This window comes from Pezoporus wallicus, unplaced genomic scaffold (assembly GCF_028554395.1).
Source record: "Pezoporus wallicus isolate ANWC-B61680 ecotype Strahan unplaced genomic scaffold, APGP_CSIRO_Pwel_v1 contig_7379, whole genome shotgun sequence".
Taxonomy (NCBI): Eukaryota; Metazoa; Chordata; class Aves; order Psittaciformes; family Psittacidae; genus Pezoporus; species Pezoporus wallicus.
The window spans coordinates 1,244,354-1,268,675 of NW_026642884.1; the positions used below are offsets into that span (position 1 = coordinate 1,244,354).

Consider the following 24,322-nt stretch of genomic DNA (forward strand, 5'->3'; position numbering starts at 1 on the left):
CGAGCCTTAGGTGCAGCCTGTGCCCCATTAGAAAATAAAAGTCACAAACCCACACAGGATCATGCTTTTCCTCTCCCTCTTCACAGCTGATTATGAGGCAAGCTGCACCCTTCTCTTAGATTTCTAATTTCATCCCTTGTCTGCTGCATTGCAGAGGTGGCTGAGCAGCAACAGGAGGGGTGCCCAACACACAGAGTGGCAGGCAAGTAAAGCAGAGACTGACAAATAACAAACCAGAACAGTGTACCTTTTTTATCTCCTGTGAACATCCTGAGCTCACCAAACCCACATTTCTGGCTGAAAAGGTTCAGTTCTTTCTCTTGCTGTTAATGGAAAGGATAAAAGCATCCATCTTCAAACTCGCTCTGTCCTCAGCATGAATCACTCCATGCCATCCCACCACAAATGCATTACAGGCAAATGCAGGTGAAGCAGAGGTAAGTGGGTGGTTCAGCCTGGCCACTGCATCCTTCCTCAGTTGGCTGAAGGTTCAAAAATGGGATGAGCCAGGTGCACAGCTACCCCACCAGGCTGCTGCTCCTGTGGGCTTTGCAGGGTAGAGAAAAGGGCTCAGGGTGAGCCACATGAAGCAGTGGCACCAGCTCTTCTTGCATCAGGTCAGAGATTTTGCCTTCTCCAGCTGCAGTGATGACTGTCAGGAGCCCATCCTTGTCCTGGGAAGGAGCACCGACTCACACCTCTGAACCAAGAGACCAGAGGCTGTAGCAGAGCAAGGCAAAGCGCTGCAAGGATTCCTCTTAGCAGACAGCAAAGCCAAGGCAACCCTGCTTCCATCCTTCTGGTCCCACACTTGGTCCTCGAGTATCCAGGGCACACACGAGGGGCCAACACCAGAGCTGAGCAGCAGAAGTCCTCAAAACAGAGTCTGCATTTTTGTGACTTTCACACACCTAGCACCAGCTTTCTGGAAAACAAAAGCCTCTGTCATGCCTCTGCTGCATGCACAGCTGATGGGAGGGAAGGGAAAAACCAGGAATTGTGAATGTTACAGAAGGAATTGCTCTAGGTAAGAGAGGCCTGGGTTTTTTTCTTGATTGTTTTTTTTTTCATTAGGAGGCCTTGTTTTCTATAGAAAGCACACTGCGCATCCAAACTACAGCACAGCACCACGTTTCTGCCATGTGTTTTACAGTATTTTTATTTTGGGGTAAGTATTACACAAGAGGAAATCTGGTAAGGCAGATCCAGAATGCACAGTTAAGTAAAAAAAAAAAAATAAAAAAAAGGAAAAAACAAACAGAACCAAAAAACCAAACTAAGCCAAACAAAAAACAGACAACATGGGTAAGGTAGACAAGAACTTTTTATATTCTGACTACACAATAACATTCCTCTCTTTTTCTCCACTGCCACACTACTGTAATGGATCTGTTTCTAGTCTAATTTTAAGGTTGTCCAGTTAAGTTGTCTGCAGATTCTTTAAACAAGTTGACCTTTACCTATTTAGAGTTTCTTCTCAGAAACATTCATATATTATACAGGATATACAGATTTTGAAACAAGACACTTAAAAACACACACAACTATAGCCGCAACACTATCATAGCTGCATTGTAGTGATTACGTTGTTCAGCCAGCTGTAGACTCTGTATGTACAATTAGATTTCATAGTGTTATTTACATAGATGGACTAAAAGCTATCTTTAATCTAAAAGGTAAAGGCTCTTGTGTTTAAGTATGTGCAGTTTTCATAGCCCTGTGGAAAAAAAAAAAAAACACACACGACAATTATATACACTGTAAACAGCACAAGGCATGAGAATCTCCTACCCCAAACAATCTCACAGGAAAGTGTATGTGCACTAATATTCCTCTTCCACTTCTGCTCCTGATCCTCTGGTTTTCTTATGAATAGCACGGTTAAAGCTGTGGCAGGCAGGAACCCAATGATTGTCATGAAGACCCAACTTACAGCCCGGGATGCCCTTCTGGGACCGGTGACAGCACATCCAGTACCCCGGCCCATAGGGTAAAGCTTGACAGTATGGTTTGGGATGCCACCGGCACAGCGATACGTCCCCTTTCACATACTTCTTCTTGCACTGCTTGCAAGGGTCTTCTCTGTAGCGGGGATCACGGACCCAGCGGGAGTCTGCTGGCCTGATGTTGTAGTATTCAATGATGAACTTGAAGTAGTAGCAAGTGCATTTTAAGGCAACCAGACTCCTAGTAGGAAGCAACCCAAAGATCTTCACTATGATGTGGTGAGGCAAGAAGGCCATATACTGCTGAGGCTCCAAAAGCTGCTGAATTTTAAACCTGGTCTCCAGAAAGTCATGCGAAACCTGCCTTTTCAAGCAGGAAGCATCAAGTACTTGCAAAGCCCCTTCTGTCAGAGGAACAGAAAGGGCAGATGGCTCTGTAGCATTTCTGATGCATGATCTGTCAGATGCCAAGGCATCCTCCTCTTCATTTTGGGCTATTTCTCCTGGCTTTTCTTGGGTACTTTCCTGTAGCGGCTGTTGCTCGTGAGCCACAGGCTGGTCAGCCTGGAGAAAAAACAGCCTCCCTGGGAGCGGATCTTCACTAGAACTGGAGATAGAGAGCTTCTCTTTCCTGCATCCTTTCTCGGTCTTGGTGACCGATATACTGATGCATAAGGGCTCCTTCCTAGCAGGATGCAGACTCTGCTTTGGGAAAATTACAGGCTCTTTCAATGTACAATCAACAGTCGTGTTCTTGCTCTGCAAGGAATCCGGGAGCAACCTGGCAGCAGCCGGACATGTGGACAGCAGAGGTCTGGGAGGCTCAATTCGCATTTCAGATTCACTCCTGCCAGCCGTTATTGCCAACACTGCATGAGCAAGTCCTGAATTCACATTCTCCATCTGAGGATCCAGCCCAGAAGGAAAAGGCTGCCCAGAAGAAGCAGTGCCACTCCACAATTCAGCATCACCCAGAGGGCCACAATGTCCTCCATGTCCAGCCTCTACTCCTGCCTCCTCCAAGCCGGACCCCTCGGCCAGGACCCCAGAGGAGACCTTCCCCACCTCTCCCTCAGGCTGGGTGCCAGTTGCCAGGAGCACCCTCCCAACATTCCTGCGGAAGCTGTTGTTCCTCGAGAGGCTCCCAGCCTCCCGCTCACTCTGGCGCCGCAGGCACTCCGACTCCAGCTTGGCCACCATGTCCAGCACGCGCACAGGCTCGCTCTGCTGCTGCTCACTATTGCTGCAAGGTCCCCTCTCCACATGTGCCTCACATGCCCCAGCAAAGAAAGGGTCTGAGCTGGAAAGTGCACCTTTAGGCTGAGTACTCAGCCTTGTAGCAGAAGCAGGCGTGCAGGTTTTCGTACAGTCTACCAGTAAAGCACTTGCTCGTTGCTCCAGGAAGGCCACCATCTCTATCACCGAGAGGGACCTGCCCGGGAACACACCCTCACCGTTCTCGTTCACATAGTGCACTGAACAGTGCTCGATGCCACAGGCAAAAGGCTCCGGCTGGGAGCACCTGGCATTCGTCTCTCTCATTCTTTCCAGTTGAATTTTGGCTTTTTTAAGATCTACCGATTTTTTCCTGCGTTTCGCTGTTCTTCCATCGATATCCCATGTGCTTTTGATTTTCATGGAGCCGAGCCGGTTGTTGCTGCTGCACTGCTGGGCTGCAAAGAATGCGATCTTCTCCTTAGTATTGCCAGGCTTCACTACAGCCCAGACATCCAGCGGCCCTTCCCCTTCTTCTCCCTGGTGGATCGTTGCAGATAGGGCATTATTCTTTTCCCTTGCACTTGGACCATCTGCTGGACCTTTCCCATTCATATTGCACATAGTATTTGGATAAATAATCCCCAGAAGCTTTTGAGATGGAGTCACGAGGGAGGGTTTTGGGAAAACGCTCAGTTTGGTGCAGTTGTTGGTGTATTTTTCTTCTTGTGCTGATCGCTGATGGTTCATAGGCAGGCCTCTAAGGGAATCCTGGCTTATTTCTGGAGATCGCTCTTTCTTCTGTAACTTGAGATATGGCTTTAAGTGCATACCAGAAACCCTAGAAAAACAGAAAGGGGAGAAGTTACAGTTGCAGAACATGCCTGCCTGGAATTAGAGAAGGTGGCCCAGAGCTGGCACCACCATGCCTCCTACTCTGTGTCAAGCAGCCCACATGAAAAAAGAACCACATGAGAAAGGAAAAGCTGCAACCAAGGCTGCAGCATCCACCCTTGGCAAACTTGTAAGATTACAATCTTAAGGATAGCAGAGATCTTGCCGTTAGAGAAATGTTTCCAGGAAGTTGCAAGGATAAATCCTAACATTTAAGTTAGATCTGCTCTGCAAACATAGCCAGTGGTTCATTCTAGAGTTAGAGCCAACCTTCTGTTCATTCGTTTCTTAATCCACTAGTAAGGTAGACATGGGTCAAAAGGGTATCTTGACATTAGCTACCAGGTAAATAGATATTCGTTTTAGTAGATAATGTACAGTTAAAGCTGGAAAGGGAAATTAGCAAGTGTAATTATACTCATCAGAGATCCTAGAAGACACCTGATCTCCCAATATAATCCAAAATGAAACCTATTCTTTAGTGCATCAATAATGTTGTTTAGGGTACTCTCCCATAAAGGCCTTTATGCTATACATCAGATGAGTGTCGTCATCCGTCCGTCGTGTCCCATCTCCCCCCTGCCAAAAGCATCATGTACAGCTGAAGAGAACCACTTTCAAGGCTGTGGTTTTATGCTTATGAGTTCAAGAACTGTGAAGGAGACACTTGGATGCTGCTGACATTACAGCAGCAGCACCACTGTGCAACAGTATCAGGCACTCACTCACTCCCTTCTGGTACACCTTCGCAGTTATCTCCAATTCAAAGCTCAGAGCGCTGCCACATAGGATGCAATTACTGGGGGACTTCAGGCTCTTCTCCCAGGAGGATCGCATAAGCATATTGCAGAACAATAGATTATGTTTCCATGGCAATCTTTGAATTGTTACATTAAAAGGGCTCCTTTTGAAATAGGGATAATCTGTGCTTGCTAGTTTAAGAACAGCAGGTTCAATGCCACATTTATCATGAGCTGACAGACCCAGACTGAATGTTTCCCTTGACAGCCACCACCAAAACAGTTGCTTTAGTACTGCATTTCTAGCCTAAAAAAAGTTTTTAATTAAGATTTTTAAGTCATAACATCTATAAAGTCAGACAAGTTTATAGCTGTAACACCTGCAGTTCACACACATTACAGGTTTGTATCAGACCAATGCAGGCAGAGGCCAGCTGAGCTCTCTCCTGCCATGCCACACTGCCATCAGGGTACACACCTACCTCAAGACAGCCTTGCTGATGCTACACAGGGTACCTGTGGGGTCAGCACATGAAGAGGGAGAACCCAGCTCACCCACCCTCAAGCAGACCCACCATAGCGCATGGGCTGGCTGTAAGAGGGAAGTCATAACAGCAGATGCTGACCAACAATGTACATGGACACACTGTAGAAGCAACATGGTGCACAGCCTGGGGACCTTCCAGACTGCCTTGCCCCACAGATTAGCTATGGACCCTTCAGAGAAACTGATGGCAGAATGGAGAGCTGAGCCAGAGAGCATCAGAGCCAGCCGAGGGAAGGTTTGAAAGCAAGATGCTCCACTTCCAGCCACTACCATAATACACACAAGTGCACAGGGGCAACAACACACCAGGCACTTCCTGTGCCTGTCCAAGCAGAGGAAACCTCTGCCACTAGAAGCGGCCATGCTACTTAACCACTGCCTTCCCCTGAGGTTTTGATTCCTCTTTCTGGTCCTCATGATAAGTAGTAGGAGATGTGTGACAAGCATGGGCAGAGAGGTTTTGGGGTCCTGTGCAGCGCTTTGGAGGCCAGGAGGCAGACACAGGAAAGGATGCAGTTATGTTCTCTCTCCTCCTAATTTTACAGGAGGATCATTAACTCACTCTTGCCACCAGACAGTGCCAAAACCATCTGCAGTTCACATACAGACTTGGGGGGTAAGACAGCATTCCTTACAGCAGATACACCTATTTAGTCCCTGCGTTAATTCTCTCCCCATGCCTTCTGTGTGCTAATTCCAGCTCATATTAGAATTAGGTCACCTCCCAATTCAGTCTCTTCTGCAAAATGCAGCTGAGCTATTTAGTTTGCCTTTTCAGTTTGATGCTAAAAACTAAAAAAATCTGATAAAAACAGAACTTCAGGGTGCTGAAATATATGAAAAAAGAATGGGAAATCAAGGCTGCTGTAGTTTGCTTCCACCTCATTTTCCATACATTCTGCCTCATCTCAATTGCACATTATAGCCAAGCAGAGTCAGGCCACCAATGGTTCTGTGCCAGAGCCCAAAAGAGCAGCAGGTGAACCACTGCAGCAAGCTGCTGCAGAGAACAGTGCCTGCAGCCCTCCTCTCCCCACCCAGAAGGGCATTCTGGAGCTGTGCTTTCCAGATTAGAGAGAGAAAAGCTCCAATGGCTGCTCGCCACCATACCCTGGGGAGAAGAGGTGAATACAATTAAATACACGACTTTGCATGTTGAAATCTCATGAGCTCAGAGCAGAAGATCAAATTTCATTCATGAGTTTTCATGCCAGGATGTTTGAAAGATGAGCTGAGCATGTTTTTAAAAGGCTTTCTTCAAGCAGTTTTCAGGAATTCAGCAGGACAATCAGTTCAACACCTTTCATTAAGAGAAGCTGCACACGAAGGTAAGCCCAGGTATTATACGCATGAAAACAGGATCAAACTGGTTACCCCAACACACTCAGAGGACATGTTTAGCCAGCAAAGTTGGTTCAGCTGCTCCCAGCTATTTCTGCTCTATGGAGAAAGACAAAGGGTATAGCTATGCCTCACCTACTACAGATTTCTTGTCTAAGGTTATATTTCCTCCTGTGTTTCAGTTAGTCCCTGGCTCAGCCAACAATACCATTTAAGGTTGAAAAGTTATAATTTACATAACAAAATTATGCCTTAGTCAGAAGTTTTACTGCCAGAATAATTGCCTCATTTGAATTCAACATGCAGTTCATTGCACTGTCTTAATGGATCCAGATTTAAACCATCATTTAATAACTTTAGACAGCTACAAAGAGTACTGCTATCCCCACCTCACCAGCTGAATCACAGTGTCACCTGGCTCCCAGTACTCAGCAGTGGGGAAGAGAACTTCCATTTTAAAAGGGATGTTAGTAATGGGCCTTACCTGAGAGTACAAAACAAGCCCCCATCCCACACACATTTTGCTGTGAACATCAAGATCAATGAACTCTTCAGCAAACATAGCTTCTTCCCTGCACGTCAGCAACACATTTCATTTCTAGCTCCTAGAATTAGAACAAGGCTTCCCAGCAGAAATTGCTTTGAAGATGAAGCAGAGCCTAGTCCCCACTCACAGACTACCTCATTTCTGCAACATTTCAGTGCTGCCAAGCAGAGAATTGTGGCAGCTGCAGGTAAGCTTTTAAATATTTAAAACCACCAAAAATAGTTGTTAAAAGGTGAAGTCACTGACAATTCCCTGTGATACTTAATTACAGAATAATTCTGTTTGCTTTCCTCCACCCTTTAAGTTATCAAGCATTCTATCTTTAGAGACAACGACTCTTCAGAAGTCCGTGGAGTAATAATAAAAGGTTTTCAATCCCAAACGTGTGGTTTTGAATTGCTGATAAGAGGTAATTCTGCCAGGAATGATCGGCACTGAAACAACTAGCAGTGCTGCCTTTATACTGTTATTCCATCTTTATGCTCACGAAATAAAAGGGTCAGTTTTTCTGTTTCTAATCAGCTGTGTCTGAAAAAAACAGAATACTTAAAATTCTGGAATGACACTACTGTTTTACAAGTTGTAACTACAGCTTGTTTCCACTGCAGTTTTATCAAGTTAGTTACAACAGAGGATTGATATAAAAACATATGTCTTTATACATGCACAGACATGCACACACCCCTCTTCCTACTGAAGGCGAGGCCCATAAGCTACCATCCAAGCTGTCCAGAATCTTTTTGCATCCTTTTGTATTTATGTATCTTCTAAACCACAGCAGCCTGAAAAAAAGAAATAATGTATTTACTTTTGTGGAAGCTCCAAAGTTGGAGGAAAAACTGGTACAAAGAGCCTTAACTTTCACAACTCCTCCCTAAGGTCCAGAGAGAGCCTAGATGCACTCACTTACTGTGTCACTGCACTTGGGTCAGGGACTCTCACAATGCCCCGTGAAGCCCACAAGACTTCCTCTGGCCAGCAAGAACAACAACAAAGCGTAATCTGCTCAAACAGCGTATTCACGCTGCACGTTTTCTGGGCAAAGCACCAGAAGGTTTTAGTAAAAAGAAAATTTAAATCAAAACCCCAAAGTTTCCTGTGGACTTCTTTTTGTAAACACTAACTCCAGTCAACAAAAGTTCCTAGCGCTGCCGACTGTACATGACTACAACTCTGAAAAAGCCCTTAGGACGTAGTAACACAAGGCAGAAGCCAAAAAAAAAAACCCAAAAAAAAGACGAACAAAAAAAACAAAACACCCAACAATAATAAAAACCCACACCAAGCATAACCTCTGGCAAGGCATTCCTCTAGCCTGGCATCCCATTTTGCTGTCTATAGAGCTTAATTCCTCTGTAAAGGACACTGACAATTATGAAGCACTAAGTACTGAATGCAAGTTAAACTATGGTCAACCACTTGTTATTTCTGGAAGGACTCAGTGGGTCCTTTGGACTCTTTTCTCCAGTACCATTTTCATCCCCTTTGTACTGAGCCAGGGCAAGGCAAAGCAGACAAAGAGCTGCTTCAAAGGCATTCCGTGGATTCTGCTGCAGCGGGAAAGTCCCAGACAAGCAGCTGGGATGGAAGACTCTCTGCTACTCACTGCAGCTTGTTCTGGTGCGTGGCAAGTGTCCAAGCTCAGAGAAAGGCTCCGGGTTGGGAAGCATGATGCTCCAGAGCAGGGGCGGGTTTGACTTCAGCAGCTGTGGAAGCATCTGATTTCTAGAAAACCCACTCCCCTGCAGCAGTGGTTTCATATTAAAGCAACTGGTCCTGACCCACCTCTGCACACCTGTGAAACTGCCTGCTGCATCAACTGGAGAGCAAGTGAGGATTACTGCAGACACTGACAGCAAACAGAAGGCATCTAAGCACTAAAGCAGCACTCGCTGCTTGAGCGGCCAGCAAGAGAAAGCTGAACACATGGGGCAGAGCTGGCCCAAAAGAGCTGAGCAGCTAAATGCAAAGTAGGTGCCTAACTCTTAATACTGGATCACCCACGATTTGTCCACCCACATCAGGTGTTCAAATAACACGACTTCTGGTGCAGCAACACCCAAATATAACTGCACAGAGGAGCTGCTATAAAATCCTTCAAGCATAAAATGAATCATCTTCACCCAGGCAGAGATTTCAGGTAACAGATTGCACATTCAAGCCCAACACATAGAATACTCCAGTTTCAGGGCTCTCACCTGTAAGTTCTGAATACATTTTAAAGCAAACACACACACCCCCTTCAGCATAAAGCACAGTAACCTCAGCTATTTCTAAATTTAACACAGGAAGAAGTGCCACTGCTTTGCCAGTTTTTTGTATAAAACCACTTACCATGAAGCGAGTGACATAGAAGTAATTTGCTGTTAAGCCTGAGAAAGCTCAAACCCATGCTGCTCCCCGCTTCCCAACCATGCTACAGATGACACAGGCATGACAAAGCAGAAGGGAGGAAACACTGGAAGATTTTGTATTCAAGGTTATAAGCTGCTCCAGAAACATGTAGCTCAAAGATGATGGGACAGCACACATGCCTGTGGTGGAAAAGACTAAGAGGAGAAGAAATCACAGAAGGACAGTAAGAAAAAAAAGTGATGGCTTTATAAAGCTTCTACTGAAAGTTGGCCAGAGCAGTACAGATAAGTGACATGTTTCATTCTAGAAACATTTTCTCTTTCTTGATTTGTTTTCTAATTTATTAACTGCAAGATGACCAAGACCTTTCTTAATGTCATGGCAAAAAAAATTTCTTCAGTTAATGAACCAACACAAAGTGATGCTATTTCGTGTTCAATTTTGTGCATACATAATGAGGACACATGAAAGGTGGCAGAAATTAACCTTGGAGCATGCTATCTTTAAGAGACTCAGTTCCAAAGAAGAATAGGCAAAAGCAGATCTGAAGGCATCAATCAGGTTCTTTTGAAACCCAAGACCAAAAGGAACTGGTTCATGAAGTCAGCTGCACTATGGTGCAAAGGATTTCACTGTAAAACAGCACAACCCAGCCGGCACTCTCCAAGAGTCAAAAAGTGTTTTCATTATCAAGAACACATCCCAGACAGGAACAGAAGAAACTCCAACTGAACACGCTCCTTCTTCAGGAAGGGTATAAGCAGCAGACACAGGGTTCAAGTCACCAAGTCGCATCACTTGGAAACTTGGATCTTAGAGATAAAAAAGTCTAGGAATAAACACAAAAACTGGTGCAGTGTTAAGTCACTGAAAAGATATTTAAAACCAAAGAAATAGAAAAGCTCTTCAGTTTGTGAGAAAAGACACAGAGAGAAATGGGGCTGCAAGCAAGGTCAGGGCAAAGATTAAGCATAGTCTTGGTACAGCACAAAATATCAAATTTGAATTTGCATTATTTCTAAAGAAGAGTGGAAAGGGTGATCATGAGGACAAAAGCCCAGGGGTTACTTTGAGCAAGAACAAAAAGCTTAATGAAAACTGCAAGGATTGGCTCACCTCAGTTTTAGAATCCAAAATAGATAGCTCTTATAAACTGCAGGCCAAGCAGCAAGACTTATAAACATCTTGAAAGGCAACAATGGGAGTTAACAAAACATGTGGCAATGCAGGGAATAAAGAGAATGGAGATAAATCACAGCCTCTCCAGGCATGGTAGTTTGACTGCAATACAAAGGTGCTTTGCAAGCAAAGATGATTAAAACAACACAGAAAAACAGGGAAAAGGGAATAGTTCAGTATGCCAGACTAACCTGAAGGTTCACAAAACAGTGATCTTTTTAGGCAAATGTACTACACATCTTACTCACACGGACTTCAGAAGGCACAAGATTTACTGGATATGACAGACTGGAATGGGAAAACAGACAAAGGAACTGGCTTAGCAGCAGATAGCCTTGGATGACTTATTCAGCTTATTCAGTCCTGGCTGAATAAGACAATATCAGCCTGAAAACCAATGCCTCAAGTATCAGTCTTGGGAACATCTGATTTTGTTAGGAATGACCTCAACAACAGGTGCACCCACAGAAATTATGGCATTTCCAGAACAGTAGAGACACAAAGCACCAAGTAACAGAAATTAAGGAAAGTGCTGAAATTCAGATGGTGATGTGCCAGCAAGCTGAACACCAAAATTTTTGGTGGTAACTAAGAACAGTGCATTGGCCACCAGAGAAACACCCATGAAACAGGTAAGTAGAGGTGATTGTTATATATTCAAGACAGCAGTGAAAACTGTCCTGCCAGATCTGCTCTGGAGAGCAGCATACACTTTGGCATGATTCAGAAGAGATCTATCTACACTGAGAATGAGTTGACAGTTGTCATTCAAGAAGCAGTTCTGGTGTCCTCAACATAAAGAGGACATGGAACTGTTGGAACAAGTCCAGAGAAGGGCCACGAGGATGATCAGGGGACTGGAGCACCTCCTGTATGAAGACAGGCTGAGGAAGTTGGGGCTGTTCAGCCTGGAGAAGAGAAGGCTGCATGGAGACCTCATAGCAGCCTTCCAGTATCTGAAGGGGGCCTATAGGGATGATGGGGAGGGACTCTTCATTAGGGACTGTAGTGACAGGACAAGGGGTAATGCATTAAACAGGGGAAGTTTAGATTAGATATAGGGAGGAAATTCTTTCTTGTTAGGGTGGTGAGGCACTAGAATGGGTTGCCCAGGGAGGTTGTGAATGCTCCATCCCTGGCAGTGTTCAAGACCAGGCTGGACGAGGCCTTGGGTGACATGGTTTAGTGTGAGGTGTCCCTGCCCATGGCAGGGGGGTTGGAACTTGATGATCTTAAGGTTCTTTCCAACCCTAACTATTCTATGATTCTATGAAGCTATTAGATAACACTTGGGTCATTTAGCACAACAAAAACAGATGTAGGGGTATCCAACCACATATTACAGAATACAACAAAAGAGGCAAACCACTGAAAATAAGAAGTGGTCCTTACACAAAAGAAAAGAAGGAACACAAACTGAACAAGTACACAAGGTTGTAAGAACATTCAATTAGGAACCTTCTTTAGATTCTCCAACTGCACAGCTAGATCTGTCATCTTCAGTTAACGGCTTAATCTACAGAAGAGAAGATGTAATTGTTTACGAGGCTGGACTAAGTTTACAGAACGAATTATGAGATATTGCTTGGGAAAGGAAGGAGCTGGCTGATCCAGGAAGTGTCTTCCAGCACTAAATTAACACGAGACTAACAGAGCAAGTACATGCTGTCTACACAACAACAAAGAACAAAGGTTAAAGTCTGTTTTAAACCCACACAGTTTTTGGAAACCAGAAAGCTGGCACTCTTCCTCCACACTGTGGAAGTTTAAGAGTCTTGGTTGCAGAAAAAGAAGGTGAAAAAAAAAAGTCCATATATTTTCAAGTAGCTTGAACTCAAACAAACTGGCATGTTCTTGCATTTGCATAAGGACAAGTTGTTCAGTACGGTGTTCCTATAAAGAGACACAGTGAGAGGCGTTCACTTAATTGTCACATAAGCACACGTGTTTGAAATCAATCGTGCATTTCTTAAGAAGAGACACAGGAGAGTGAGCAATAGAAAACCTGAGCTTAAACTAATCTGATTACTTATACCATAGTAAGACAAACCACAACGATCACCAGCATTTCCACTTGCTTTAAGCTGACTGCATGTTGTAAAGCCACTATGAAAACCATTCTCCAATTTAGTTTTACTTTGAAGCCATGTTCCCAAATTTACAGCTGTTGTTAAAACCCCAAAGATTTCTCCAAGTACGGTGCCAGCTGTAGTGAATCTGTAGTTGTCATTACAAAATAAAAACATCAAATACATTTCTGCCTTTAAGCCATTACAACATTTCCCTTAAACACAATCCAAAAGTAAGAACTTAGACTAAACATGTGAGTGACATGTAAGACAATACGAAAGTAAGGAAAAGGCCAAATAAGTGCTAAATAATTACAGACAGACCAGTTGGTTTGCTCATACCGTTTGACTTGATGGAAGGTGGAAGATGTGGAATTCAGCGGTTCCCTGTGGAGGCCAGCTCTGCAGGAACTCTTCATCGTAACTACCTCTTCAGCTAAGGCACGCCATTACAGCCAGTCCATCCTGGGTCATGCACAAGGCTCCCCCATCAGCTTTCCTTGCCCCACACAGAGCTTCACCGTGTCTCTGCCACCTAGAAACTGAACAAACAAGAGGCACATAAGATCATCACATTCGAGTACAGCAGAAATTGAAACACAGATGGTCAGGACAAGGACCCTTTCCCAAGAGAGAGAACGCACACACACAACACCACACACACACACGTATATATATATAGATGTAAGACACAAATAAAAGATACAAAAGAACTTAACATCATCACATCATTACTGCTGCTGGAGTTTCTGAACACCATTAAAATACCAAGCAACACCCCCCACAATAGCCTGTCTGCACACACAACACTTTTTCACCTTATATACGACTGCAGTGCTACCTTGGCATCTCCCAGGGAACACGCTGTCTTCTGAGCTTCATGCAAACAGGACGCATGAGATCTTTCTGCTTGTTAGCACCGCATCAAGCTTTGGAGGGAAATCGCTGCTAGCAACAAGATTTGATGCTGCCAGGAGTTACGTTAGTGTTCTAATCAAAATAACATGGCAGACTCCATAAAGGACAAAAAACATACCACCATGCAGCCTCCAAGCCTTATGAAAACTGCCCCGTCCTTGCATCACACACAGATAAGGCAGCAGATTGCACCAAAACAAAACTGTTCTGCAGTTATCTCTCATTTGCACTGGGTTGCTGCTTTCTATACCTTGTCCTTGGAGCAGACACTATTACTGGCACTTTAACATACTTTGACGGTGACAGAAAAACAACCTTTGAGTTGGAACATAAAAGGGAAGAAGTGACACAGCAAAAGAGCCCTGGAAAAACTCAAATACTCCAAGCCTGAGTTGCCAGCAGATTGTTTTAAAGATTGTTTGCTTCCTCTCCAGAGGAACATTCACAATGATGCCGTAATAAAGGAATGCCATTTGAAGATGCTAACTATAGAGCTATGTCCCCAGGGTATTTGTCATTTAATACAGCAGGTTATTCTTGCCTTTTCAGCAGCTTTGCCCAGTGTTCCTACTGCTGCCCTATTCCTACAGGGAGTGATACTTCCACAGAGCAGCCTGGCAGAGGCACTTGATGGAGGTTTGTGCTCACCAGCAGCCAAGCTCTCATAGAGATGGAACCTCTCACATCACCCCTTTCACAATGCCTGCAAGAGGAAAAAAAAAATCCCATGCAGAGAATCACCTACCAATGTACAGCTCAGTTAATCAGTGCTTGACCAACGTGGTTTACAACTTGACGCTGCCACTAAACACTCCTGGCTTGGAAAACCTGCTCTAACTTGGTAGCCACACTCACTGAGAAAGCAATGAAGGATGACTTCCCAGTCAGGGAAAACAGGAATTGGTGAAGATTCACCTGACTCAATGTCTACTGTAGCAACATGATTCCCTTAGTGACAGTGAATAAGAGGTTAATAATCTGCCCACATTTGAGTAAACAGAAGCCTAAAATACTATATAAAACATATGAACACATTCCAGTCTTCATGAAGAACTCTCAGCTGAGCTCTACACACAAGGCAAGGAAACATGTCAGATGGAGAAGACTGAGACCTTGCATTGGCAGAGCCAGAGGATGAGAGTATGACCTTTACTCCATAAATTCAGAAAGACAAGTTGTTCAGCTGCTATGGTTAACAGCAGTAGAAACTGAAGCTTTGTAGTTGAACACCATTTTCATTAGACTACCCAGAGGTTAAAACAAAGACCTAACTGCAAGAGTGAAACCTAGGCACAAAAATCAGCCATTTCTGATGTTTGTGGGCTGTAAAATATATATATTCACAAATAGTAATTCACAGAGGAAAAAGCAGCATATGCATACAGCTTCATGAAAATCAAGTTAAACACAAAATCATTACTTTTCCATGAACCATCAAGTAAGAGGCACTAAAATTCTGACTTTTATCCAAACTTTTGTCTGGCTTTCCTTCTAGCTTTACTGACACTAGCATTTCAGACTCAGCAGGAACTGTACCACAGAAACATGATTATATCCACACCCAAATAAATGCAACCATACCATTTCAAGAATGCCAGTCACTTTTTCAATAGCAAAACCTCTTTCCATGTATTTCTGGTTAGGAATACCAGATGTTTTGCCCTAGTCTTACTCCTTTGCAGATCAATTGAGAAGTAAACAGTAAAAAGCCACACAAAAAATTGAAACCAAAAGGTATCTTGTTTGTAGTAAAGTGCTTGAGAAGCAAAACCATTAAGCAAACTAGCTCAGGTCACAAATCCACAATCTGGATCCAAGCACAGGCATCGTACAGTGGGATGTCATGCACTTAAGAAGGGAGTAGCATCTACTAGAGGGAGGCCAAAGCTACCAAAATAGACACAGGCAAATTCAGATGGGCACTGCAACACAGATCCAAACACAGCTCCATACAAAGCATGCTTTTCCCCTTTCCTCCTATAGCTGCTGGGCCGTAGAAAAGAGCTGAAATAGACTATTAATGCCAGCAAGCTACTGACAAATTCCTACTGTGTAAGTAGTAAAAATCTGTGCTTGTGAATTAAGAAAAAAAAGGAAAAAAAAAAAAAAATCAGCATCCAAGCTAGCAGAGATACTTACTGCCTTTTAACTACCACAGTGTGTTTCTTTACCAAGGCTGATCCTTATCAGTAGGTGCTTCAGCTGATTTGTTAGCTTTGCACAGAGTTGGGCAGAGCCTGAAAACTGAAATACAGATGCACAAAGAAACAAAACAGAAGAGGAAGTTAAAGACCTAATCATGTTGTTCTCCTTTTCTGAAACCACCCCCAAACATATGCCTCTATGCATAAGATGTGGGAAGGACTCAGATTTTGGCAGCAGTGAGCATCATGTCCTTGCAGCAACGGACCACAGCTCCCTGAATGGTCTCACAAAACTGCCCATCTTATCATCCATCTGAACGCTGCTGCAGTTTAGAAAAACAAATGTATTAGCTCAGCTAGAGTGTATGGAGGAGGGTCAAGGTCTCTTCATCTGCGCGGGAATACACCGCAGGTTCTGATATTCTGATAGCTAAAGTTTTACTGCAAGAGCAAGTGCGTTTTAAACAGTAGCAACAGTAAATGATTAACAAAGGACTTCAAAGGATGGGCACATCATTTCAGAAAATTTGCTTTCTAGGAAGTAGTCCATGGCCTGGGAACTTGTTCCAAGCAGCAGTCACGCTGTTGGTAAAAACCACATTTGATGGCCCTATCCCCACACACAGCTAGCTTTAAGATGCTCCCCGCAGGGCCATCTCACTGGATCAGTTGGGCAAAGAACATCAGCACACTCAGGATAAAGAGGAAAGCAGCTTTCACTAGTCCAAACATTCACACTTCATGGTAGCAACCAGAGACCCACAGCATCTCCAGACTAGGTCAGACAGCAAGATGATACACCAGGTCCTCATCTCAGCCCCTTAACACAGCTAGAGGAACACAGCCCTTTGTTTTTAACTATTCTTTGTGTAATATCTACCTATTTTAAACACCTTGAAGAACCACCCTTTAAGACTAAGTTGACCAGCTAGGTTTCCCTTTTTTATTTATTAGAACAGTCTTAGCAAAATAAGAGAAAACAAGCATATTTCAACTAAGGATATCTTACAATGAGTTTCAGAGTGACCTCACATTTGTGTTTCCATGCAGCTGACAACAAACTCCCACATCGAACTAGCTATTTAGCAAAGACACCATACCCATCTTATAAGCATTAAGAGATGTACAGATTAATAACTACAATCAGATGAGATTCTCCAAGTCCTGCTGAACTGCAGTTTGCCCTTTTCAGCTGCAGCAGGCAGCTACAGGAGCCACCACTGACATAGTTTGCCTTGTGAAACTTTGTGTGCTAAGCTTCCCCTCTATTTGATGGTCAAAAGGTGTAACTTTGCATAGATCTGTTCTCTAATCTAAAAGCAATAAAGCTACCACATGGGCTCCAGCTGCAATAAACACAGAGGGAAGCTTCCTGTGTCTACTTACACACCAAAGCCTAGGACCACTTCTTTTAGGTACCATGAATCAGAGCTGGCCAAGCAGCAAGACCTCATTACCACTGCCTTTGGCTCATCTCCCCACCAAATTTACTCTTGCCCTTCTCAAAGTTCCACCAAGCTCCCATCCATACTCTGTACCCTGGATAACACCAGACAGGAGTTATTTATCCAAAATCTGACAAATCCCACATAAATTTGAGCTTGGCCATCCATGTCAGCAGGGCGCACATGGATGCTCTGAAACATTGTGCAGCTCCACAGCCATTTTGGTCACCATTAATTCCTGCCGTACTGGGCTCCCACCCCTCCCTCCCATCGCCTTCACATCAACCCCTTTATCAGCACAGGTTCGTGTTCCATTTCTCACATGAAGCAGCCCAAGGAGTTAACTAGAAGAAAGTTAACCCGCAAGACGTCAGCTCCCTGAACCCACTTACCCCTGCACCTGGCAGGCACTAGCAAAGCCCAGTGGGACAAGGCTGTCAGCAATTCAGACTTAACTCAGCTGTCTCAAATCCACACCTTGAATTGTGCTCAGAAAAGTGTCTACAGCAGAGCAGTTTTTAACTTGTTTCAAGTCAATGGAAAGAAAGACTTCTGAATGCATACTGTGCAAAATGAAGTGTTTCAGAAGTGGGTAAACAAGCACGTAGGACTTCAAGGCAACCCTTGACTCTTCACTGCTGTAAAACAGCACTACCTGCTGTACTGATAAGCATATGAAACGTTTATTCTAATGAAGCACTACAGGGAGAACCTGCCTTCCTTCCAAGAGCATATCAATAAGAATAAAAGGATTCAAATTTGTAGCTCTCATGCTTTCTCTCCTCTAGGTGTGGTTAGCATTGGAAGGACTAAGTTATCCTCTCTCCCTCAGAAAGGAAGAAATCTCAGAAGGGGAGGAGAACTCTGCTGCACCTTGTTAACTCTGTATTTTAATATCGGGAAAAAAAATATTACAAGTGTTTCCCTTGTTAAACTGTTCCTGAAATGTTTCAGCTGTCTTGCACAATTTGGGTTAAGGTTATCACCCATTGCTCAACTGGGAAGGAGTTGAGAACTGGCTCATTAGATTCATTCTCCTCAATCCAAGAGGAAAACAAAACCAGTAAATCTCTTACTTGCCAACACTGCTGCAGTGCTGGTGATACACGGATCACAGGTTACTCCACTTTCTAGAAAGCTACCACCTACTTTGGCACTCTTTGACACTGCAAAATCTACTGTGTGTCCTGAATGATAAATAGGGGGTAGCTAAAAACCATGCAGCAGGGCTACAGCTGCTACAACCTCAGGTTACAGGGTATGAGTAAAGATACTGTATTGCTGTGCACTTGAGGCCGTGTGATCCATGAGCCAAGGCTGAATTATTCAGCATATAAAACTAGATTTGTTTTCCCATGCAGATTCTGCATTAAAGAAAGGCTACTTTCTTGGGGTAAGGGGAAGGAGAAAGCTTCCAGAAGCCTTCCTATTATAGAAGCAATAGAGCTGGTTCCAAAAATAGTAAAGAAGCACTCCCAGAGCTCTGGAGACGTTGTGCCCTCTTTTGTAAAGCTGAGGATTCGCCGGATTGCTCCTGTCCATACAAAGAACAGTAGAAATGACAGCAAGATGCAGAACTGATGTTAAAGTAGAGTTCTGGGACAAACACCAATGACAGAAATTCAGAATACATGGAAGAGATCAGCTGGAATACCAACCTATCCCACTTCAGAGAAAGGCAATTAGAATCAGCAAGAAGAATTTTTTTCAAGAATGCAGCATTAGTTTGCTAAAGATAATCCTGATTATTATTACAGCACCGACGTGGCAGATGAGGATTGTAAACAATTATTTCATCACCCTGTTTTGCTTGTAGATGTTAGGGATCCTGGCCTGAGAGGTCCACTTGACTCATTTTGGCACACATTTTGTAGATTCATTTTTGCTGCAACAGCTAATAAACTGACCATCACATGCGCTGCCTGACAGTAACGACTCACTAGTTTGCCCATAATAGTCCAGCAGCATGGCATTATAACCCATTCCAATTCTTAAAATTAAAGCTTCCTTTGCCTGTTTTGTGGCAGCTCTTAACACAGTGAAAATAAACCCGTTTGCATTATTCCTCTGATTGCAAGCATATAGTTGAATCTATGTACTCCAGCACAGCACCAGCCATTTTACTGGCATATACTCACAAAGTAAAGTGCCAGCAGGAAACTAAAAATCTCATACTTGATACTATGTAGGCAAGAAGTCCCTCTGCACCAAGATACACAATGCACAGTAATAATGGCTTCTGTACATCTTCCCGTGGGGTATTAAATGGTTTCTAAAGTAGAAGAATAAACCTACAACTAACTTTTAGATATCCAGTAAATAAACACAATTCTTTTAGATCTTTGTTAATAAGGAAAACCCCACAGCAGGTGACCCAGTGTTAAACAATAAACTCATCAGCTTTGAAACTTAATTCACTGAATTAAATATGGCTTTAACTGGTTTATATGGCTCTAACTGGTTTGGACCAGCCTTTGGGCCAAGAGTTCTCCTTACAGAGTTCACCCCATATGCCCTGATCACAGGTCCAGCCCTATGTAGTTTAGCAGAGTGAGGGGTAATTCATTTTTGTTTACTTCTGTGAAATCTTACACTTAAATCAAAAGGTTATATTGTGGATTTCTCTGTCCTATATCACTGAGGATACCTTCTCAACAAAACACAGACACAAAAGACACCCCCGCCCCCCCACCCCCCCAAAAAAAAACCCAACCAAACATAAATGACACACATACAAAAAGACTCAAAGCAGAACATGATTTTGTCCACATGGATTCATTCCACCAATCCACGGCAGAGTTGAGAGGTTGCAGCAGTCACTAAGCATCTCTAAAGCATCCAAATCTTTCCTCAGTCACCAAAACCAAATCCAAACAGAAACCTTACAGCAGCATAAACACCAGATTAAATATAATGGTACTAAAAAAAAGTTTCAGAGTGAACTGTGCCATTATTTCTGTAACTCAAAACGCCCATTTTTTTTCCTATCACACTCCTCAGCCTACCCTGTTTTCAGCTACTTGCATCTTCTACAGTTTTTTTTTTCCACCAATGCCTTATGAATTCTCACGAAGTCTTAAATCTTTTCCAAATTCTTGTTTAAACTAGGACACTGCTGGTGCCCCAGCATCATGCTTGTACACAAAACTATCTTTCATCTTGCGAGAATAATGTAAAAACACCAAACTCTAATTTCAAATTTATAAGTAAGCCATTTACAAAAAAAAACACTGCTCTGAATACAGTTATACTGACTGTACCTACCTTCAGGAGAGATTTCATGTAGAAGGAAGCTCAAACTTCAAAGTTCACAGAACATTTTATAACCAAGTGCATCACTGCATCTGCTGAGGACAGAAACTTCTAACAGATTCATTAAAAGCATCTAAAAACAACCCACCCACAAACAAACAAGACACACCTCCACCTACACCCACTCAACAAGCTTTGGATTCACTGGTCTTGAGTGGTATCTTACAAAAGAAAACAAAACAAAAAGCCCCCAAAGAACAGACTACAGTCTAAGACTAAAAGAAAAATTAAAGACCACTCATTAGAGTCAGTTTTTAACATGGCCTCTGCAGGTGGTGGTCTTGGCTGCCCCAGGCCCTGTCCAGCCAGCTCCACCATAAGCCACCACAGGACACAGCCAAGTGACTGGCACGACTGGGTAAACCTATTTAAGAAAGGGCAAAAACCACACCTGACAAAGAGGAAAAAGAAAAAACCCACCAAGATCAGAGAAGGGTAGGGAGGAGTAGGTGCTCCCTGGCAGGGCGTAATCCCCCGAAGTGACATGGGAGAGGAAGGGTGTTGGTTTAACATTTATCTTTACTTCTCAGTACCCAAATACATTTTAACTGGTGATAAACAGTCCCCGACAGTAACCAGTGATCTCCCCGTCTTTACCGTGACTCTTAAAACTCTCTAAGCCTATTCCCTCCTGGAAGGAGGTGTAGTGAGCTACCCAACAGCTAGGTGGGTGTTTGGCTGTTGGCCAAGGCTACCTCACCTTTTCACAGCTTTTCACAAATCTAAAGAAATTAAAGTTATTCTGACTTTGCTGTTAATTGCTGGTGCTGTTAACTGACACCACACACAAGAATCATAGATTTTCAATTTGACTGCACACTAAAGGCTGCCAATCTTCACTCTTCATTGGAAGATTAATCTGTCACAGTGCTGGAGACATTTGCTCACAACAGGCAGAATGAGTCCCCCTCATTTGAATCCAACAGCATATTTTTTGCCTACTGACGAACACTGCGCTGTCTCCAACAGCTCCAGGCCTGCAGCATTAAGTCATACACGTGCATGGCATGGAAATGGTACAGCAGGGTGTCAAAGCCAGCAACAGAAACATAATCCAAACCGGTGACAGACAGAATAACACAGCAACTCAGATGAGACTCAAAAAGGCATTTGGTACAACACTACAAACAAAGCAGACCCCCAAGATATCCATCATACAAAACTAGGCACTAGCCATCACACAGCAGAGCTTGCCCAAACACATACAGTTCAGCAGACACAGGCACAGGGAGGAAACAGTGCATGGTGAGCAGACAAATGCAGGTGAACGATCCAGGAAACAACTCTGGATGCAGACGATGTTTCTCACCACTTAAATGGCCTTACAGTTTGCAAACCACAGACCGGCTGAAAGAGATCATAAAGGACTCTGAACACCCAAAAGCACAGGTGATGCACCACGGCTGAACAGCTTCAAACAAAGACTGAAGGCAAGCAAGAGTACGCACTAAACGTTTTTCCCAGCCAAAGTATCTGCTTTGTTTTATACAAATTCTTAAGAGGACATCATACACAGAACGTCTCCTGCTGAACTAACTCAGCTACAGATAAGCTTGGGTTTTGGCTGCTAAACTGCAGCAGAGACCAACATTAAATAAGGCATCTTTTTGCATGATTGTTTCAAAGACTGTTTAAAATGTAAGCTAATTTTGAAACCTACCAATTCCATGGATCTTTACTCATTTTTTGGCTACATTTTCAAAGGCTTTCTTTCCCTATTAATAACTCAAAGGTACTTGAAGTAAAAAAAATAGCTTTATGTTTTCAGAGCTTTATATCTGATACACCTAGCGACTAACACAATCACATTTTCAGAAATTCCAGGCATAGCACAAATTCTGCTCTAATTCATTCTTTAAAGAAAAAGACAGGCCCTGAAACAGCATCTGAATTTCAGTAAAGGATAACTTCTGCACACTCAAGTGCCTTGTTAACTGTCAAAACTTCTGCTATAGATCCTTCCATTTTCAAGTTTCATCTTCAAAATTCAGTAGCACAGGCCTACAACAGGATACCAGAAACAATTCTGAAGCAATTCTTTCCAGAATAATTACCATTTCATAACTATGAACATTTCTGAAAGTTTACCTAAAAACATCAGATTTGGGTTTGCTTCTCATTACTTTTAGCCTTATTAACACAAAACCAGCTTTAGACTTAAAAAAAAAAAAAAGGAAAAAAAAAATCTATGCACTGCTATCTAACTCAGTATTCCCAGCTGTTCCTCTCTACTACAATCTATATTCTCTCTCCAGGGCTTCCTCCTCTTGCACAAAACTGAGAAAACATGAATAAGAACCACCAAATCACCAAGAAGCTAAGCAGAAATTAAGGTACCCGCAACTGTGTTTTCAAAAGGATGGTATAAGTGAACTGGATTTTGAGCTGGGGATTGTTACTTTACTGTGAAAATACTCAGCACATTTTTAGGCTCCCCAGTGGAACAGCTGGTGTGACCACACGATACAGCAAAGACCATAACCTTACATATCAAACATGCCAGCTCCAGAGCTCCCACTCATCATGCTGGCTTTCATCAATAAATTGCTACCAAATCCTTCTCCCAAAGCCCACTGAAGTCTGCTAGCCTGAAAACTAAACTACCAAAGTAATCACCAAGCCCTGTCAGCCTCATCTCTTGCCATTAAAGATATCTTACTAATTCTCTATGAGCTTGCAGGAAATAGTTTCAAACAGCTCCCTCAAGAAAGTGAGTTTCAAGCCTTAGTTTTTCCATTCTGAGACATCCCTGCACTATTTCATAGCTCTGATAATTGTACCACTGACTAAACTCCAACTGGGAATAGCTGTTTTTATCATCACTATTAAAAACAGTCCCTCACACTGCTAGGAATCTGGAAACTCATTGTAGCTGCATCCCACCCTTCAGCCTCTCAAAACACTACAGAGCAATGAAACTATGTGCTGAAACCAGAGGACCCCTGTGCTGAACAAGTTCTGTAATTTCTGGATAATTACAACTGCTGCCTAAGCACAGACAGCCATGGAGACTTGGTTATTGATTTTAGAAGGACAAGTGGAACAAGATCTTAGAAAGTCAGTGAATTTAGTTTTTCCATACTGGACTGGGCAAGTTGAATTCTTCGTAGAAATGCAGCAGTGATGTGCATGTTAAAAAGCATCACGCATTCACCAAAATGTAGGGTTTTTTTAAGTAAAGAGATTCACCTGCAGTTTTCCCTTCCTAAAACCACATTATCTTGGTTTTTACACCTTAGGATGACTGATAGCCCTCAGAGAAGTAGCAAGATGCAAAAGAACAAAACAAAACAAAAAAAGTAAGAGTTGAAAGAAGAGCAGATTTAAAAAGCAGCTTTTAATTATCTAAAGTTGCAGTTGCCAAGTAGACAGCAAAGAGGCCGTGCAACACATACAGACGGGAAAATTTCCCCAGGTTTATTTCACAGTCCATTACAGTGGATTAACCTATTAGATAGAGCAAAATACTTCTTTTTTTTGATGCAAACTTCAACAACCTGAAAAAAATCATTGTCACTCTGATACACAGGATCAGCAATCTATCACACTTCAGTCATCACAGTCCATAAACACACCCTTACAAGCAACCTCTCCCTCTTTTTTAATGCATCTTCTGTCATTATTTCCTTCTCCAGGAACAGAATCCCTCTTGGCTTCCTGATTTGAGTAT

The 24,322-nt window shown here is 43.1% G+C and overlaps 1 protein-coding gene across 5 annotated transcripts in view; it reads right to left on the minus strand.

Moving 5' to 3' along the window:
- Positions 1-1,306: 1,306 nt before the first annotated feature.
- The window catches only part of FBXO34 (F-box protein 34), a 39,704-nt gene continuing 16,688 nt past the window's right edge, over positions 1,307-24,322 (minus strand). Inside the window, exons 3-6 of one of the 5 annotated variants that reach the window (XM_057433041.1) lie at positions 15,891-15,995; positions 13,652-13,800; positions 13,176-13,375; positions 1,307-4,002 (exon numbers count right to left, since the gene is read on the minus strand). In XM_057433041.1, coding sequence (XP_057289024.1) covers positions 1,824-4,002; positions 13,176-13,252 — 2,256 coding nt within the window. In that variant the 5' untranslated portion in view covers positions 13,253-13,375; positions 13,652-13,800; positions 15,891-15,995 and the 3' untranslated portion in view covers positions 1,307-1,823. Of the gene's footprint in view, positions 4,003-13,175; positions 13,376-13,651; positions 14,455-15,890; positions 15,996-24,322 lie in introns of those variants that run through there. The other 4 variants (XM_057433040.1, XM_057433037.1, XM_057433039.1 and 1 more) reach the window with 4 other exon arrangements.